Raw genomic sequence first — 21,550 nt, forward strand, 5'->3', positions numbered from 1 at the left:
CCCAAGAGTATGGCCCAGACATGCTTTTAATTCAGTACTAAAGTCACTCCTGAGGTTCACTCTTCAGCCAAAGATTAGACAGACCCATAAAACAAACAATGATACACATAGCTCAACTATGTATACAAGATTAAATGGGCATACCAGCCCAGGGGCAAGGATGAGAAGGCAGGAAGGGATAGGATAGCTGGACAAACGGAAATGGAGAACCCAAGACTGAGAAGGGGAGAGTGTTGACACGTTGAAGGGTTGGCAACTGAAGTCACAAAACAGTATGTGTATTAATTGTTTAATGAGAAACTAACTTCATCTGTAAGCTTTCATCTAAAGCAAAATAAAAAAAAAATAATTGCATACATAATAATTGTATGTCAATAATTATGTTATATGAAGGCCTAAGAGAGTGGATGGAGGGCAGCTCAGTTCTGAGTTAAAAAAAAATGGACTAATTCTTCCACAAACTGAATTATCTTGAACAAGTCTCTTAATTTTTCTAGGTTTCAGTTTCTCCTTTGCAAGATGGACTCAATGACCCCTAAGATCCCATCAGGCTGACGTAATTATAAAATATTCATATGCCTTTGGGAAATTAAGAGAATGGAACGAAGTAGAGAACGGATGAGAATAAAACCAGGGAAAGCTACATTTGTAACAGATCAAACAATATCAGAAAAAGGAAGAGGAAGGGCAATGGAGATGGTGGTATCAAAGAGAGCTATTTGATAAATGGAGAGACAGGTAGATAGAATATATGTATGAGATTCACTAATATTCAGCAATGTGAGATGATGCTTTTGGACTACAGATAGGCATTGTTTGCATGTGCTATTATTTTGTGTTTATACTAAATTTATAACACGTTATTTTCAACTCCTTACCATAAAGGTTGCAAGCATTGAATGTGAGTTGCAAGTAACCATATATTATGAGAGCTTTCTAAGAGGCAAGTATCTTATTTTGGTGTCAGTGCTGCGGGAATCACCTTCAGATTAGCACAGTTCTTAACCTTGATCAGAGAGGAAGGCACCTTCAAGGGCCTAACTCACCCAGGGTTCTTGAGACCAGAAAATGAAGTGAAAAAGGGAAATTCAGGGTTCTACTAAAGGGTGGCCAGTCCTCCCAACCATACAAAAAGCTCTAATCCCTTAAGGAAATTCCTATTAAAGAATTTGAGAGGTCTCTGGGGGTATGGTCCTACCACTCAGGGTATCTAAAACAATTCTTTCTGCAAGATGTAGTGAAAGAGTAAGGTAGTCAAATAGGCCTACATTTAAAATTAGTTCTGCCCTTATCAGTTTTTCAATCATGGGCAAGTTACTTTTAGCCTTAATTTTCACATTTGTAAAATGGGGATTACAATACCAGTCTTCCAGTGTTGCTAGGAAAATTCAAAGAACTGACTAATCTAAAGTCTGTAGCAGAGCGCTTCACACATTGTGGGTATTGGGGGTACTCAATAAATATTAAATCACCTTTGCTTTTTGCTTCCCTACCCTCTATGCTTTCCAACTCCTTTCCTGCCCTAGAAATAACGCTCTGCTGATGTCAGCATTCAGCAGTACAAGCACCAGGAGTGTTAACCAAGTGGCTTCAGGTCAGCTACTGGAATGGTTAGAACTTTACTTCCTTTTGTGATTTTATCTCTTACCCTCTCCTGTTTCCCTTGCCCAGAGTAAACTGGTATGCCTCAGAGACTAAGAAGTCTTTTCCTTCTTTGGTAAGGGTCTCTCTTTCTGTAAGGAATTAGTTGAAGCAGGCATAGAGTTAAAACAAGATGTCAGATCTTTCTGGCTTGACATAGCCTGAGCCTGAGATTTCAGCCTAGGGCAACCGTACTTTTTGGACGAGAAAGTCCTTTGCATTCAAGTTGCTGCAAAATGCTGTTTCTGGAGGAGCTGTAAAGGGACTGTTAGGAGAGATTTACAGAGCTTGTCTAAATACTTTAAATGCAGTTGTTCTTGCAGTATGTTGCTGAGAAAATCTTCCAACATCGCCCTACCTGTGGGAGCTACTCTATCAATATAATTCTATTTTACATGATTTTTTGTTGTTGTTGTCAGCATACACAGTTGTAAATCTCTGCGAACCCTGAAGGACAAAATGTCACACCAACATCATGTGGTACAGTGCCAAAAGTTTCTGGACAGTTGCCTAGCCTAACCTTCATCATTATAAGACATCCAAAAATTAGGTGAGTAAACCAGAAATTCTAATGAAAGACTGACCACGTTACTGAGGACTAATTTGATGTATAATAAGTTCTTCAGGTTAAAAAAAAAATCATTTGGATATTATTAGTAATAATTACTGCTATTTATTGAATAGTGTTTTGTTCTAAGCAGTATGCTTACTTAGCTCTTTATGTAGAGTATTTTCAATCCTTATTACATTTCTCTGCAACATGGCTTTTCATTCAAGTTTTACAGAGGGGAAAAATGAAGCTTCAAGAGGTTAAGGAAGTGAAGTCACACAGAGCTAGTAAGTTCAAATTTAGGATTATCTGGCTCTAAAGTATAAATCCTTTCCAAAGTGTTTACCATTAGTCAATGGGAGTCGACTGACAGAGTCACAGAATATTAGTACTAAATGAAACTTTAGCGTGCAACCATGGAAAACCAGTTTTCCTAGAAACAGGAAAATGAAGGCATAAAATTGTTTTGTAATTGTGAAATCTATTCCACAGAGCATGGCAGAGCTGGCACTTGAACCTTAAGGTCATTCCACGCTGCCAACTCAATGATGCTCCCATCAAGGTCCATCAGGCTCTCTGGGAACACGCCCCGCCCATCTCTCAGCCTCATATCTTGATGAACCTACCCTTTACTGTACAATGTTCTGGGCAAATCGAACTATGTGCAGCTCTATACAGACACCAGGGTATTAGGAGCTTTTCTGCATTTGTTATTTTTGCCCCAAAAGTTTAAATGTCTTTGTCCCCTTGATGAAGACCTACTAATTTTTCAAGATTGAATCCAATTCACCCCGAGTGTTACCACCTCTATGAAGCACTTACTGATTCACTACTCTTCTCTTCACAGCCAATCAAGTATAATTAAGGAATAGGTTAATAATAGCCAACATTTACTGTAAACTTACTACTTGTTTATTCATTCATTCCACAAGTATTTACTGAGCACCTATTATAACAGCACTGTGATATAATCATTTATAATATCAGTAATTCCTCGCTACAACCCTATGAAGTAGGTACTATTTTTATTCCCATTCTACAGAATAGAAAATTGAGACTTAAAGATCTTGTTCTCTTGCTCCTCTGTGGTCCCTCTGGATTGACACAGTGGCTACAAGAGTGAGATCAAGCATAACAATGATTGTAGGATGGCACAGGACCAGGCAGTGTTTCATTCTGTTGTACATGGGGTGGTTATGAGTTGGAACCAACTCGACGGCACCTAACAACAACAACAACATGGCATTTGCAGCACTGTGGGACTTTGTTTCACTTTAAAATTATGATTTATGATGATATAACTGTGTATATAATCATGTATTTGCTAAATGTTATATCCCCATTGTAGTTTGTAAGTTCCATAATGGTAGGGGTGGCGTCTACTTCATTTACTATTATATACACAGGGCCTGACAGAATAATACACAGTGATGTTGGCTGAGTAAACAAATGAGGAATGAATGAACGAAGAATAAATGCATAGAACTCTGGTCTCTGAGTCTCAGATCAATCTGCATTAGCAAGAAATGCCACGTAAGCAATGATGGTCATGTTTCTTTCCAAGGCCGACACTATTATCCTTGATGTGTATTTTAGAACTCACTTCTGGACACTATAATTTTCCATTTTTCTTACCTATTATTATGGTTATATTAATTCTACAGATTCAAATGAAATGAAGCTTTATTTGAGAAAGGAAAGACGCTGTTTTTTAGATCAGTTGAGGGACAACATAATAACAGTGTCTTGGTAGTACACAGCACCCCAAATAACAGGAGTTTGGCAAAGAGCCTCGGGAGAAACTCAAGTCATTACCATGGCCCTCTATTATAGCAGCTGGAAATCACACTGCTGATTTCCACGTAATACAGCAAATATCTCGGAGGGCAGGATCCCAGCTCCCAGACACTTAACAAGCCTCAGGCACGTTCTGTTCTTCATATGGGTCCCCGGACTATTCCAAAACATGCACTATCCTTCTTTTTTCTTTATCAAGGATACTAATGTTTAACATCATTAGCCTCCACCCTTGGTTTTACAGTGGTTCATAGGATAATGTCAGTTAATTTAAGGGGTAAAAATAGTATCATAAAATTCTTAAAACAGACTTAGCTTTAATGGACACAAATGCATATACATAGTTACATACTACACATTCTTGATTCAATGATAATATACATTGGTATATAATACACATATGTGTACATTTCAAATATTGGATATATTCCATAGGTACATATATAAATGTATACAGATATATAAATACACATATAACAGCATTTCTTAGCACATATAAGAAGTAAAAGTAATATACTTTATATGAAAAGAAGGAAAAATTCTTTGGAAGAACAAGTTAATACTTTCCAGGTGAGAAAAGAGGGATAATACAGAACTTTAATTTTATATGTGTATATGTATTCATGTATACATGTGTGCATGTGTGTATTTATAGATATGTATGTATATAAGCATATATAAAATCTGCACCAATAAATATTAATATATGCAAGGAATTAGGCAATTATAGAGATATTTAAATACATATATTGAAATGTATGTATATATGTACATATAAACACATAAAAATTTACTCAAAGCAATATAGTCGAAAGGGTCCAAAGGTGGGGTGAAGAGAAAGACTGAGCTATCTAGCACAGTACTTTTACAGGACTGAGATGGTAAAAGGGTAGAATTGTCAGGTGAGGGAGGAATGTCACAATTTTGAAAACCCTAAAACATACGGGTATCACCCCTTCAATATTTGGGCATCACTGTTCTTCTCAGCCAACAATAAAATATACATAAATAAATGAGAGAAAAAATTATAGAACTGTGTATGCAAATGAGTAAAGGGAAATGGTAGCTACCTCAATTTATTACCTTCTCATATGCCACTGGAGCCCTGAAAATTATCAGTGCAGAGTCTATTTCAGTCCTTTAAAGCATTAAGTGGTTATAAATTTAGGCAAGTAGGAGACTGAATTCGCTAAAAACCAAGAAAGGAAAAAGTTTCCCGCAGTTAATGAAAAATAACATGGTTACAATAATGTAGAATTTTAGATTTTGATTGGGAAATGTTCATTTATGAAATTAAAAGTTTTTTACATGTGGAATAAAAAGAATTGCAACAACAAAGTAAGTTTCTTTCTCTACGCCACACAAAATCTGTAAGTTAGATGCTACCGAGTAAGTATACCTTCCTTGCCTATGTGAGTCTTGACAATGAAACCATAAACAATATAGATATATAGGTTAAAGATAAATAAATACATGTATTTGTCAAAAAATATATAGAGTCTTCAATATTGTCAAGACTTTATTCTGTTTGGAATTCACATTAATTTTCAAAAATAACTGCATTTCTAAATGTCAGGATCCATTTCAAGCTAATACTAACATAATAATATACTCCTACTTTAAATTAAGATGCTGAGATGCTCTACTTTCTTAAGCAAATCTTATAATTTCATGGCAATGCATCAAAAGCCACACATATGGCTACGTATATTTAACTACATTATTAAGATCTAGTGATGTATGGCATTCTTGGAAACACTTTTTAAAAGGAAATATTAAAATGTTCTTTACACCTCTCAAATCACAATATTTTATTCATGATTAATACCCACTTTCCAATTATGCTAAAATCATATTGAAATCCAGAAATGATTCTTTTCTGCAAACACAGCTTTTCTCTTTTCAATGCATATTTAAAAGCAGAGGCTTTGTTCTATATTTATGACAGTGATTACAGGTGTTATTTATTTATATTTTACAGCATTGCAGGAAGTTGTTTTCCCTCCTTTGGATGGAGACAGAAAAAAAAAAGACTCAATTTCATTTCTGGTAAAATGCTAGCTTCAGAAATGAATTAGAGGAAGAAAAAGGGTTATAGTTTTCAATATAAGTAACATTATTGCTTTTCCATGAGTAAATGAAATATTTCATTATTTTATTCTAAGTATAATCATCCTCTGGCTTGCCCTAAATTACTCCTTTAGTTTGTAAAATTGATTATTTAGTATAAACAAATTTTCTTCTCCATAACTGAAAAGGTATACAGTATTATAAGAGTAAAATTAGAATTAACATACTTCAAATCACTATTTTCCATAACTGAAGAAATAAATGGTCCTTTATCTTTAAAGATAAAGAGATGGAAACTGACTGAAAATCATTTTCTTTCTCTTCTTGAAAATCAAATAAAACTAGGCTAGGCAGAATAGAAAAGTTAACAATGATTAAAAGTAAAAGTAACACTAAAAGACTGATACAGAATAGTAAAATCATCTGAGGATTAGAGAAGTTGAACTTGGTTAAAAGTCACTGAAAGAAACTGAGCACAGCATCCTCAGACATTCATGAGCCATTCAGAGGAGTGAGCCCACAAACACGTGTGAAAATGACAGGTTTTCTTGACCTAACCTTTTCCAAACAGGCATACCCAGTCAGCAAGGAGGTCTCAGCAAAGTTTCCAGACCATGCTAGCCTTACGCAACTTGCTCTCAGTTTCTTCTAATACCTAAGGGAAAGTCATAAGGAAAAGGCTCACCTGTGCTGGGCTGAACCAACCATGTGGGCAGGCACAACGCTCCCCACAAGTCCCTTTGCCCTTGGTGCCTGTCTTGTGGGGGCTTTTCCGCACACTGTCCCACAAGGTGACCAGCTTGGTCCTGTTTGAAGCTGGGCCCCCAGGTCCTGAGGAGGGCATGGTCTGAGAATTGTATCCGAGTCCCTGAGGGTTCCTCTGCCAGCCACAAGCGCAGTGGGCATCCCTGATCAGGGTGGGCGCGCTCCTGCCAGCATCCATCCCATCGGACCCCTGGCTGCAGCTGTGTTGCTTGGTGAGGTATGCATTCATACTGCACTGATGCCTACTCTTCCCTTTGGTCAGCTCTGCACAGGAATGTCTCCTGCTCACACCCCTTTCTTCCAGGCAGTTGTAAAAGTCTTTTTTCCCTGTGGATCCCTCAGGATCTTTGACAGCTGCTATAAGCAGTGCATCCTGGGAGCAGTGGGAGCAGCAAGAGCAGCTCCGCACAGCATTATCTGCGGGCTGGTAGCTCTTTGTCAATAGATGACTCAACTCACAGAGCAACTTGACAGTATCCCTGCTCTAGGCAGAAGCAATCAATGCTCCACACAGCTGGGCTACAAGACTATCCACTGTGTTACAAACCCTTTTTGGATGAAGCCCCACAGTAAAGAATATTCTCTGCATTTTGGCATTCTGGCTTTCCCTCTCCTAGCTGATTCCCACAAAAAATACAGACCTCAGGAAAGAGAGTTTCTTATCAGAATAGTGGGGCAGTTCTTTTCAGAAAGGATGCATCTAGACTGAAGCAATACAGCATAAGCAATTTAAAATGACGGGAAATGTAACCTATAAAGGAATTTCCAACATTTATAGGAATCACTTCTCTAGAGAGATATTTACAAAGACTCAGAGCAAATCATATGGTAAGTAAACAAAAACATATTTACATTAACTTTAAAGAATATCACTTTGTTTAGAAAAATTATAGAGGTCACAACATTGTACTAAGAATCCCTTAAAATTTGTTTTAGATCATGATTATATATTATAATCCAAACATATATTCTTTTTGCTATAAACGATTATTAATTCCTTCTGATTCAAAATAAGGCAATTTTCAATTCTCAAAATTGATGAGTTGGCTTATTTAAAACAATATTTTTCCTTACCCCAAATTATTCTGAGGATTTCCTTTCAAATACTTTACCACAACAAATACATTCACCACAGAGTCTGCATTTTAAAGTGAAAGACGCATCCAATTCTGCCATCCAGTATTTTGGTTTCCAAAGAGAGAATTTTCAAATTCTTTCACTGAAAAATAAGTGAAATCTATCCAATTTAAAGCAACTGCCTTCCAAAGAGGGCATGATTGTTTTAAAATTTTAGCATAATCACTGAAGTCATACATAGTATTTTCTGTCAGTTAAGGGAAAGACTAACTTCTACAGCATTTAGAATTTTCATTCTGTTTGAAACTTTACAATATCTATTGCCAAAATGTCTGCCTTTATCACACATTCATAAGGAAATAATTTTGACTGGATTGGGAAGTAAGCTACCATTTATGAAGTACCAAACAAATGAACACATAATCCCATGATATAATTATTTTATCTATAGACCATCACCTGTCACTGATGCCTTCCTACTGGATTGACCAGGTGCAGGGGCAGTGTAGACCTCGTTTCTGACTAAATTGGTGCGCTTCTTATTGCAAGGGCCAGGGTCATAACATGTTCTACAGTTCAACACTAGGACCCTATATAAAAATCATTGGTAGACTTAAAACTCCTAAAAAGAAGGAAATGGATCCTCTCTTTCCATTTTATCTTCATAAAAGGATCATTTTCCAACTTCTGTGCAAGGTAATGATACAGTACCATGCCTGGCACATGGTAGACATTTAAAACATCTTCAGTGAGTAATTGTGGCCCAAATGTGTAAGTTTGAAGGCAAGGCCCTGGTTTTTCTTGTTGACCATTTTCTCCCAAATACCTAGTGCAGTGCCCAGAACATAGCAGGCAATGAACACATTTTTGGATGTATGACCAGATGATTGGGTGAATGTATAAACGGAAGAAGAGAATACTAAAATGAAGGAGTTGACTAACATTTTTGGATAATATTGAATTCAACAATGCACTAGAAATAAATTATTCCTTTAAGTTTAGCTTCAGTGCTGGTTTTGAGGTGTTAAGAAAACTTGCCAAAAAAAAATATATGAAGATTTAAAATGAATGGCAGAAATAACAATGGCACTGGTGGTCTTTCTTCCTGAAAGAGAATCAAGGAGCCAAGATCAATACCTAAAGACAGCAAAATTGAGGCAAACAGATCACCATATGGTACTCAATGAGAAAAAAAAAAAAAACACAGGCAAAAACATCTCTCTTTTTTTTCTTTTCCTTTTTATACTGGATCAAGAGATAATGCCTGAAAGAACTTCTGGGTCAAATTAAGCCCTAGAGAACTTTGGACTTGTCTGGTGTCACCATGATGTACGACTCTACAGCAAGTTTTGATGTGATATGCCAATGCATCACCCCCAAATGAGAATGTCAGGGAGTGATAAGTTTGGCTCTCTCCAGTCTTACCTAACCATGGATGCTTCTCTAGTTTCTCAGGCAGATATCACTGCTTAAAGACCCACTGACATCTGCAGGGAACACATGCTCCATTCTCACCCACTTGCCCCTCAAGTATAAGAATCAATCTGCAGAGAAGTAAGTTTGTGTGAATCCATCACAATTTTGTAATTGTGTATGCAGCTTGCAGTAAGACAAAGAAAACTTCCCGGCTGATCACTACCCAAATATATTATAAATCTTCACAGGAATCTGACTCTGTTACAGAAGAGTTATTTGGAAGGAGCTATTTCTTCTCAACATAAAAACCAGAGAATTTTTGTTTTAATAACCTCAGTACATCATTTCTATATAGATAAATAAATATTATACTTTGCATCGCTATTGTTCCTTTCCTCTCAAGATCTTGAAAACAATAAAAACCAAACCCACTGCCATTCAGTCATTTCGGACTCATAGAAACCCTATAGGACAAAGTAGAACTGCCCCATAGGGTTTCCAAGGCTGTTATCTTTGCAGAAGCAGACTGCCACATTTTTCTCCTGTGGAGAGGCTGGCAGGTTCAAAACACCAAACTTTTTGGTTAACAGCTGAGTGCTTAACCACTATGCTACCACGGCTCCTTTTAAAGACCAGAGTCAACTTTAATGAAACTCATTACAAGAATATATTGAAATTATTCTTTTATTTTAGTACATGTAAAGTAATCCCAGCCTCCTGTCTTCCCATCCCCCAGGGAAGATTTTGCTTTTCAACATGACATTTGGGTTTCCAAGTCTGAGGACAGACCACTTAAACAGATAAATATGTCCAACTAGCCCACTATACTATGTGACAGACCCACTAATTAAGATAATCCAATTGGATCAACTGTAATTGGACAATTGTAATGACCATGAGATGACATGAAATTCTGGCCAAACAAGAATTAGCAGGGCACAAGTACACATCCTACTTATCATTGTGATTTGACATGGGCAGATGGTGCACAAGGCAAAGCCTACATGGGATATATCTTATTGAACTCTCTTTGACCTGGCACTGACTTCATAGCACAATCACTAGTTTTAAAACAAGAATTTAAAACTAATATCCGGGCTTGATTTGTTTAATAAAAAATAAATAGCAAAAGCGAATCACTAAATAAATTGTACTGTACTAAAATACTATGCAGGATTTTTTTCAAGATAAAATTTCCTTCAGGAACTCTATGCATATGGGAAATTAAAATATTAATTACAAAAGAAGAGCTAAGCACTTGCAAAAGGATGTCTGTGTAGCAGAAACCTCTCTACAGCCACAAGTAATGTACTACATAATCATAAATGCTATAAAGTATTAGATACAATTTACTCTGATTTAAAAAAATTTATATAGTCCATTTTTGTGACTTCAAAACCTACAGATATTATAAATGCAAACGAATCCATATTCTTCTATATCTAGTAAACTTCAGCCTAGGTAATCTCCAGACTGAAGCACATTTACCTTTCAAAAATAAGAGAAAGACAGAATAATTGAAATATTTTAGGCTTTAAAATTATTTCCAAAATATTTAAAACCAATTTAGCCATAAATCTTATGAAACAAAAAAAAGGAAGAATTAATAGTGTGGAAATACACATGCCTAAATGCCTCAGAGATTGAACCTGGACAGAAGATAGAATAAGAAGTAGAAAAAGTTTTAAAGTGGCCTGAATTGTCAGTAATATACTTGGATTTGGATGAGTATTGGTGGGGAGTGGGTTAAGCTGAATTAGTGATAAGTTTAACTTGTAAAATGGTTTTCAGGAAATGTAGATTTATTAAATTCTAATATACTTAGTAACACTGCTATTACAGCAATAAGAACACGAGTTATGTGACATTTCTTAGAGATTCTGAAAGGAACACTTAGTAATATGCATATTTAGCAATTGAATCTAAGTGCTGATCTACACAACTACACGAAATTTGTTCACATCCTTCAAGATTAAACTAACATCACTTCTTCTGTGAAGCTTTCTGGGTATGCCCAGCATATTCAGTCATACTCTACAATATTTGGATACTTATCTGTGTAAATATCTTTCACATTTGTCTATGTGTCTCAATCACCATGACAACCGTCCTAGTCTAAGCTAGCACCATTTCTCTGTGAAACTGCTGAAACCACTTTTTAACCACTTTTTTTAACCACTTTTTAACCACTTTAATAGCAAGTATCCACCCTTGCTCCAATTCATTCTCACACAGTAGCCAGAGTGACTCCAAAATGCCAATATGATCTGGTCCTACCCTGCTTCATACCTGTCAATAAAGTCTGGTTCTCTGAGGATAAAGATCACAATCTTTAAGGTGGCCTGTATGATCCTTAATCATGCCCTGTGTGGTTTGGTCTCTGCTGCTTCCACCAGTCTCACCTTGTCTGGCCCCCTTGCTCTAGCCTCTGACCTCACAGTCCTTGAGTGCCTGCAGTCAGTCCCACCTCATGGCAGTTTGCAGGCTCTTTTTCCCACCCCCACCTCTACATAATTAATTCCTACTCACCCTTCTTTAGTTGCTGCACCAAGGGTCAGTTCTCTTCCCCAAAAGTCAACCCCAAATAAGCATACAATACCATCTAAGGAGAAAAGTGGCTTACTAGGGAGGCAGCATGGCCTCAGGACAAGTCTTCAGACCTGATTTCAACCACGTTATCATCCCTAAGCCTCTTCTATTCAGAAATTCTGGAGTCCTCCTTGCCCTTCAGAGCTCAACTCAAAGGTCACCTCCTCAAGAAAGCATGCCCTGAATACTGGTTCTCTTTCAGGACTGATCATGTCATCCTCCCATTAAACACTTATTTAGCCCTTGTGCTTCTTAATTACAACACTGCAATCGCATTTAAAACAGCCATTATGCTATTGGCTGTGTAGTGCCCATCTCCCAAACAGAACGTAAGAAATTAGCATTAGGGCAGAAGAGGGCTCTCTTACTCACACTTGCATCCTCTGAACCCAGCACAAAGTAAGTGTTTAATAAATTTATTAAAAGAAATTATGCAAGAAAGAATAAAAAAAAATTTCAGTGGTTATATCGACATAGGTATTCTAGCCTGTATTCTATTGCAATGTAAAATGAATAAATAAGCATTTTCATTTTAAAAATAAAATAACAATGTGCTCTCAAGGTCACCATTTTAGGGACACATTCAAAGTGGCTGAGTGGCGTAAGTGGCAACTTTTTTTTTTTTTTTTAAAGAAATGTGCTAGTGGTCTTATATTGCTGAGTAACTGAAACAGCTTCTGTTTATTTTAGCAAGATATTCATTCATGTAAGCTTCACTTCCTGGCAGCTGTGCTTTTCTCTCAAGTGTTTTCAAATGTTCTCCCTTTACAGCTAGATAGAGCAAAATGGGGAGTGGTTCCCCCAAGTCAGAAGCCAATCAGTGGTAAAGCTGGCAGAGAATCCCAAACTTCAACCACCAATGTTCCTCTTAATAATATAATGTAATCCAAAAGGTAAAAGTGATTTCACAGGTTATCAAACATGTGTATTGGGGAGCAGAAAGGCATGGTAACACCTCCTCTTCCTTCCCACATGCCCTCAACCAACTTAGAAAGTTAAAAAAATAAAAATAAATGGCATTATTATCCCAACTAAGTATCTTCTTTATTTCTTAACACAGAAATTGCAGCGTTGGATACTGAGCTTTGTGTATATAAGGCATCAATATGCTCTTGCCCAAGCCTTAATCAACTTGAAAATTAATTTAAATTGTATTGATTTCAACAGCATGGAGTTGGGGGGCTCAGTCAGATCCTTGGGAACCTAATACATATAACATCTGGGTGTGATGCTTCCAAGTGCCTGTTTTCTTCTCTCTTCCCATAGCAGACATTCTACACTCTTTCCCAGTTGCCAGGAGCAGACAAGGTAGTGTGGGAGAGTGTGGGGGCCCTGGGAAGGGTGCGAGCACTTGCCATCCCTGTGCTGAATTTCAAGAGGTAGGAAATGCATGTATAATGAGATATGCAAAAATAACATTATTGTAGTGAGTCATAGCTGAGAATAGGGGAGAAGAGGAAGGAAGGGAGGGAGGAAGGGAGGGAGGGAGGGAGGGAGGAAAGGGTGGAGGACAAAAAGAAGGAAAGGAGGAAGGGAGGGTGGGAAGGAACTGTCACAAACTGAGGAAAGAAATCTCTCAAAAAGGATAATTAAAACACAATCAGATTGAATGATGCTGGTACACAGAATCAAAATGGAACAAACATAAATGTTGCTTCCTCCAACTGTGGGATAGTCTTGCACACACCACTGAGGCCCCCCTGAAGAACAGTACCAGAATTTGAAAGGGAAAGTCTTCCTTTGGCCCTTCCTTTAAGTTTCACATGTTCTTATTTTTCTGATAAATGATTTGTAATGGATATTTCTAATTTTATTTAAAGACATAAAAACATTTTGGGTTAAAAATAAGCCAGATTCTGACTTCTCAGAGGTAATTCACTTGTGGATTGACTTAAAGGCAGCGGTATGGACTAATAGAAATGACAGGCATTCTTCCAGCTGAATGATCTCCTCTCCTTAGAGACATGACATTTTTGTAAAGTTTTACCTAATTGGCTTTGCTTTGGTCAGTACATTTCAAATTCACATTTAATTAATCATCCCCTCCTCTGTGATTCCATTATTTTGATTTTGTATTTATTCATTTCATTCAGTAAATATTTATTGAGGTCTATTCTGTACCAGGCACTATGCTGGGGATAAAGCAGTGAACCAGAGACAGGGTTATAGTCTGGCAGCACGGAAAGACCTTGAATGAACAAATGTGCTGGATAATGAAATGGTGAGGTACAGGGACAATGTGTAGGATGTCCCCTGTTATTATACTTGCCCCATTATGGTGAGTTGTATAATTATATATGGGCACATTCGTCTTCCATATTAGATTCTAAACTTCTTAAGAGCAAGGACTGTCTTTTGTTTGTAAACTCACACCTTCTTTCCCATATTAACGCTTAATGTAGTGCCTAGCAATATGATTCTCATTGCTCAATAAATACTTGCTGAATTGAATTTGGAAACATGGGACATGGGTTTATGAAACATGTTCTAGTGCCAGCTCTGAACAGTTTCATCTGGTATAAGTCAATATTATTTCTAGGTTTTAATGATCCCATTTATAAAATGAAGGGATTGGACTAATGAGTCTATGAGGCCATACTCAGTGGTTGTTGAAAACCAGATGTAGCTGATAAGTGTCACTCTGTCAACATCTCTGGGTTTAATTACAATGCCTCCCAACTGACTATGGTAAAATGGTTTTAACATGTGGCTGTTATTATTTTAACACAGAAGTTTATTATTATTTTGAACATATACAAATGTGGTCAAAGACTATGGTATGGTGAATTTAGGGGCTTACTTTCTCAATTTTACATCTTTCAAAAAGAGTTTGCCAAATAGAGAGGCAGTATGATATGATGGTTAAAAGCACAGCCTCTGAAGTCAGACTGTTATATTGCAGCCGACCTCCATAACATATTTGAAGGCTGGGACAAGCTTCTTCTCCCCTTACCTAACGGTTCTATAAGTGTCCATCTAAGGACTGAGCACATTTTCACTGTTGCACAAATATTTAAAGTTTGATGGAATTTCCTCTCATCTAGAATCTTTATTTTTCCTCTATTTTCACATAATGTAATAGTTTGTATAATATTTCTGTACTTCTATTATTTTTTCCATTTGTAATAGACGAGACATGAGTTCTGGAGTCCGACTGGGTTCAGATCCTGGCTCTGACCATTATTAGCCATAGATTTGGATAAGTTATTTAACTTCTCTGTGCCTCAGTTTCCTCATCCATAGAATAAGGTTCACAGTAGTTCTTACCTCATAGGATTGATGGGAGAAGAACATGTGTTATTTTATGTAAAGTACTTACTACAATGCCTGGCATAAAATAATGCTCAATAAGTATTATCTATCTATCTACCTACCTATCATCTATTTATCTATCTATCATCATCATCTCCCTCCTCACATCAGTTACAACTTCCATAAGCTGATATTTTAAAATTCTGCAGCGCCTACATACTGGCCTTCAATAAAGGTCAGTTGATTTGAAGTTCAGGATTCCATACTGGTCCTAAACTTATCTTTCCAACTCCTATTTTGGGCAGGACTAAATATCATCACTATTACCAAAATTGCTAACATTTATTGAGTATTTATGTGTCTCAATCATATGTATTTCATTTGATCCTCATACTAATCCTATACAATAAATATTAAAGTAGCAATTTAAGACACAAAAATAGACTCAGAAACATTCCATAATTTTCCCACGGACACAGCATTAGTTAAGGAGCGGAACCAGAAATAAAATCAATGTCCAAACAACACTGGAGCCCATGCATGAAAATCTGTGCAAAATAATATCTCATTTTTGTGTAAGACTTTGGTTTTTGAAAACACTGTTATATCCCCTGACTGCTCTGACCAGGATCACAATAGAGGGTCCTGGATAGAGCTGGAAAAGGATGTAGAACAAAATTCTAACTCACAAAAAAAGACCAGATTTACTGGCCTGACAGACTGGAGAAACCCTGAGGGTATGGCCTCTGGACACCCTTTTAGCTCAGTGGTAAAGTCACTCCCGAAGTTCACCATTCAGCCGAGGATTGGACAGCCTCATAAAACAACAGGGACTAATGAGGCACAGCAGTCCAGGGACAAGGACTAGAAGGCAGGAGGGGACAGGAAAGCTGGTGATAGGGAACCCAAGGTTTAGAAAGGACAGTGTTGACATGTCGTGGGGTTGTTAACCATTGTCATAGGGCAATATGTGTACTAACTGTTAATGAGAAACTATTTGTTCTGCAAACCTTCATCTAAGGTACAAAAAAAGAAAAAAAGAATTATCTATGTGACATCAGATTGACAACAGCAACTCAAAAGGTTTGATGGGAAGCCGAGAGAGCAGTGAGTTGAAGATAATGGTGATGGAATAATTTGGAAAAGGAAGTGAGAATAGCAGCACAATTGGAAGAATGTAATCCATGTCACTGAATTGTACATGTAGAAACTTTTGAAATGGTATAATTTGGCTAGGTATATTTTCACCAAAAAAAAAAGTCCTCCAAGATCAAAAAGGGACAGTGTTGACATGTCATGGGGTTGTTAACCAAAGTCATAAAACAATATGTATACTGTTTAATGAGAAACTATTTGTTCTGTAAACCTTCATCTAAAGTACAATAAAAAAAAATTAAAAAATACTGTTATATCCTTATTTTTCTTAATCTTCATCACAGCAGAAAAGGGTGGAAGACTGAGCTTCACTGTGATGAAATAATGTGTCTAGGGTCAGACATCTAGTAAATGATATTGTTGGTACCAGAATTCAAAGGTTTGCTTTCAGTCCAAAATCTTTCCACTATTCCATCCTGTTCACCTACACAGCACACCCCCTTTTTAAGTACAAACATGTGACATCTTGTCAGCCCCTTTGCCTTCAAAATAAATGGATAAAAGATGAACAACATTTAGTAAACCTAGAACTTAAAGTTTTAAATTTGGGGTTTTACATAAAATTTGTATTTCCTTCTCTGTTCCTATTTACAGATCCTAAAGAAAGGATTAATTAGGATTTTGAAAGGTCTGACTGAAACGGATTCCTAAACTTGAAAGAATTAAATGAAAATACAGTTCTTTGCTTTTAATTTTATTTTCTTATACAAGTCCAGGAGGATCTGCACAGTTTCTTGCCAGCATGAGAAAGAGGTTTGAGTTTATGTAAACCACGTTTCTTCAGGCTTTGTAAGAGCCAAAAGAACTATAGCCGCTGTAGCTACCATTTATTGATCATCTACTACAAATGTGCCAAGAAATATACAGAATTAGTGCTAATTCTTGCAACAATACTGAAAGGCAAATGTTAACTATTTCCATTTCTAGATGAAGAAATTGAGGTGCAAAGAAGTAATTGCTCAAGGTCATGCAGCTACTAAATGTCAAGAGCACGATTCAAATCCAAACCGAACCCATTGCTGTTGAGTCAATTCTGATTCATAGCTACCCTATAGGACAGAGTAGAACTGCCCCACATGATTTCCAAGGCTGTAATCTCTACAGAAGCAGACTGCCACATCTTTCTCCCACGGAGTAGCTGGTGGGTCCGAACAGCTGACCTTTGGGTTAGCAGCCAAGAACTTAACCACTGTGCCTCCAGGGCTCCAATTCAAACCCAGGTCAGTATGATTCCAAAGCCTGGTTACCTCCCACTGCCTTGTGTTACTTTCCTTTAAAAAAAGAGAAAAAGTGATATTTTCCTTTGGCTGATGTAAATACTTTAAACGTTAAACTCTGAGTCAAGCTGTGGGGGCTTTGGGAAAACAACTCAAACTCTCATTATTTAAAACCCATGTCGGTGAGAAGGCCAAGCAAAAAATGAGTTATCAGCTGACAGTGAATATTCATCAAGGCCTGCTGGGCTAAATGAAATGTGGTATTGCACACCCAAGTGCCAAGCTGCCCACTGTCAGACCTTTCAAAGAAATCTCCTTTATTCTAGATCTTGCACGTAAGTCAACAAAGCAGACATGATACGTAAACTACCTGTGTGTTAGGTTCTGCAGCATTGATGGCGGGCCCAGGACACCCTATCTGGAGGATTCACAGGGTGCAAATTCATTAGTTGCAATTAACAATCCTTTCTTTTCCACCAAAGATCATTTATTTCATCCTTGGAATCTGTTTAGTATAATGTGTACAGCAAGGATTGTGCATCACTTTATATGGAATTTCCTAAATAATCATCTGCTACTGAATAAAGTAATAAAATCATTTGTCTGATCTTTTCCCCTTTCTTATTTTTACAATTTCCCCCTGAAACCAGTGATACTCCTCGCCCTTCTTTAAATAGTTAATAGATAGGTAGTCTGGAGCTGAACTGACTGCCTGTTTGCATTCAATCTGCTAGGTGGCCTGTTTCAATTAGGCAGGCAGCACATCAGAAACAGCACCTCATTCCACCTGGAGCAACTTCCCAGTTAATCCAGGGAGGACCTTGATATCAATGCTCATATCCTGCCCCACTGATATGGTTACTGCAGTGGTGGGCAAGCCCCCTCTTTGTTCAGTGAAAGCATGCAGACAATTCAGGCTAGAAATCAATCTCATCCAAGGTAGAAAAGAAAATAAATTAAGAGCAGTGCAACAGATCCTTCCAGGAGGGAACACCAAACAGCAAGTGTCCATAACAGTGCTGCAGCACAGGTTCGTGATGACATCCAGTGAATGTTTCGCACACCTGAGATCATTTACGTGGATCACTTGCACTTGTGACCACTTTTCAGCCTCTCCTTTGGCTTTCCCTATCCATTACCTTTTAGTTATTCACACGCAAAGCCCCTGTTGCTTTACAAATAATTCTGAAAGGATGAATGGGAAGAAATGATACTCCCCTGCTGCATGAATCAAAGGGAAGGGCTTTTCAAAATTACACAAAGTGTTCCTGAAAATAAAATTGTGCTGTTAAACATCCGCATTAACAAATGGTTCCCCAAATAGTGAAAACACAATTGCCTTTACTTTAAATTAGGCTCGGACTACAGTATGTTCTCTCATGATATAGGGCAGCATCAACCATTGGGTTTGGTCCATGACTGACTTGGCATTCAGTCAATAGTTTCTACTTTGTGATATTGATGCTGATCTCTCTGTATCCTTGTACTGGACCTTAAAAAACAGTTGGCCCCTTTTCAAAGGTAATCAAAAGCAATTACTTCTAGTTCCTAATAACTTTGGCAATTGCCACGCTCATTTTAGTGAAAAGGCCATTTATACTTTTTTCTTAAAGCCAAACTTCTTAAGTGAGAATGAAGAAACCCACACAAGAGCAATATTTATAATATAATAGATTTTTTTTCCAAACAAAATATGACCGTATTGATACCATCATTATTATAACATCAAAATCCATAATGCTTAGCTTTACATTTCAGTTCTCTGAAGTCGGCTACATGAATCTAAGAGTTTAGGTCTCCTTTAATTCTTCTAATATCACACATACCAGGAATTACCTTATTCTGAGGATACAAGGTCTTAGACATATCATTTAAGGCTTACAAGTGCCTGAGGATTTTATTGTTACAAATGCACTTTTAGGAAGGGCAGGGTTCAGAGAAGCTCAGCTGAGTTATGTGTGTGGGAGTGCATGTTTGCAGACAAGGAGGAAAAGCGAGTATCATATTTTTATGCAAATAACACGCGTCATACTTTTGCCACCTCTGCAACCCCTTTGTGCATTATTTTCCTAGACATGCTATGTGTACTGTATGTGTGGGCATGTTACTTACATGGGTGGGTTATTTGCAAAAATATACAGTAATGGACAGAGGTGTCTACTACTAACTATAGGATCTGCCTATATGTGGGACAGTTTCCATGTACCCTGCAGGCAGTGTATATTCCCATAGCGCCCAAATAGTAAACAGAATTTCCCACAGCAACAGACTTGGGGACCTTCATTAAATCAATATTTAAAATGGAAATTATTCTAACAAGCTTCTTTCCTTAAAAGCATGCCAATCTTAACTTTCAGTCTCCTGAAATCATGCATAAAGTCAGGAAAGTGGAAAGCTTTTGTTGTTGAAACTCTGTTTTGTTTTTTTGTTTTTTTTAAATGTAAACAGTGCTAATACTTTTCTTAAGATAAACCTTAGAACTTCTGAGGTCTGGTCTGCCTTAGTGACTTCACAAGTATGGAGGCTCTGTGAGGCCACTTGCATGCATTCAAATAACATTCTCCTAATTACTCCATTTCTACTCTTATCCACTAGTAGTTAGAAGGCTGTTTATTTACCAGAGAGAAGTAACACATAATACATTTTTCTCAGGGTCTCCGTTAGCTTTCAAACATAACGTTTCCTGTTGACATTTTAAATTCTTAAAGGTAGCAAACTACAGTCATGGCATGACATCCATTTGTGCAACGTCCAACTGTGTATACGTCCGTGGACCCATAAATTTTGTTTGTTTGTTTGTTTTTAAGGGAGCAACTCTCCTTTTGTTTATTATTTCCCCCCTGGTTTTAAAGATTCCAAACCAGACTCTTGAAGCACTGGACCATGAGTGTGACACAGACAGGTGAGGCAGAGGACATGGCTCTGGATGTGGGCCCTTGGGCTTTGTCTGGTGAGAAGGTCGGCGGTGGCAGCAACGGAGGGGGCTGTGGGGCCCGGGCAGCTCCTGCACCTCAGTGCTGCTCCACCTCAGTCAGATGGAACGGTGGGTGGGGCTGCGTGCACTCCACTTCCTCCTCACTTTCTTCCTCTCCCTCGGCTCCTGTTGCTGCCCTCTCAGCAATTGCAGCATCCGCCCGTTCCTCCGGCCTCCACCAGCCGTTTGAGCAGCAGCAGCAGTGATGAGGAGGAACAGAAGCAGGCTCCCATTAGATTTTAATATAATAGGCTTTAGGAGGGTTGGTTTATAACTACTGGTTGTACGTAAGTCGGACATTTGTAACTCAGAGACTGCCTGTATATAAGATGTCCAAAAATGTCCAAATGCACAATGTCCAAAATCACACAGCATCCTTTTTCACAGAACATATTGTGGATGTTAAGCGATGCATGACTGTATTGAAATATTTTAGCTCTATTTGTGTGCAAGAGGCAGCGGTGATTCAGTGGTAGAACTCCATGTGGGAGAGCTGGGTTTGATTCCTGGACAATGGACCTCAAGCGCAACCACCATCTGTCTGTCGGTGGAGGTTGGTGTTGCTATGATGCTGAACAGGTTTCAGCGGAGCTTTCAGACTAAGACAGACTAAGAAAGGCCTAGAGATCTACTTCCAAAAAATCAGCCAATGAAATCCTTATCGATCACAAGAGTCCGATCCTGAGTTGGGGGTTGATATGACCGCAGTTAACAACAACAATCTGTCCACAAGGTTAAGAACTAAATATAGAAAGCAATTAAGGATGGGAAATTCTATTCATTCATTCAATAACTATTAATTACATATCTACAATGAGTCCAGCACTATGCATGAAATTTAGTTGATAGCAATATATAAGATATATATCATCTACATATATCATCCCCACTCTGATTGTAATTACAGACTAGTGGGGGGTCTTGGAGTCCTGGTGGTATAGTGGTTAAGAGCTCAGGCTGCTAACCAAAAGGTCAGCAGTTCAAATCCACCAGCTGCTCCTTGGAAACCCTATGGGGCAGTTCTGCTCTGTCCTATAGGGTCACTGT

The 21,550-nt window shown here is 37.8% G+C and overlaps 1 protein-coding gene across 6 annotated transcripts in view; it reads right to left on the reverse strand.

Moving 5' to 3' along the window:
- Nucleotides 1-21,550, reverse strand: part of DLG2 (discs large MAGUK scaffold protein 2) — a 2,186,317-nt gene that overhangs the window by 854,432 nt on the left and 1,310,335 nt on the right. Inside the window, exon 1 of one of the 6 annotated variants that reach the window (XM_004385500.1) lies at nt 6,744-7,052. The exons of the other annotated variants lie outside the window; for them this stretch is intronic. Coding sequence (XP_004385557.1) covers nt 6,744-7,052 — 309 coding nt within the window. Of the gene's footprint in view, nt 1-6,743; nt 7,053-21,550 lie in introns of those variants that run through there. 6 annotated transcript variants of the gene reach the window in all.

This window comes from Trichechus manatus, unplaced genomic scaffold (genome assembly GCF_000243295.1).
Source record: "Trichechus manatus latirostris isolate Lorelei unplaced genomic scaffold, TriManLat1.0 scaffold00140, whole genome shotgun sequence".
Taxonomy (NCBI): Eukaryota; Metazoa; Chordata; class Mammalia; order Sirenia; family Trichechidae; genus Trichechus; species Trichechus manatus.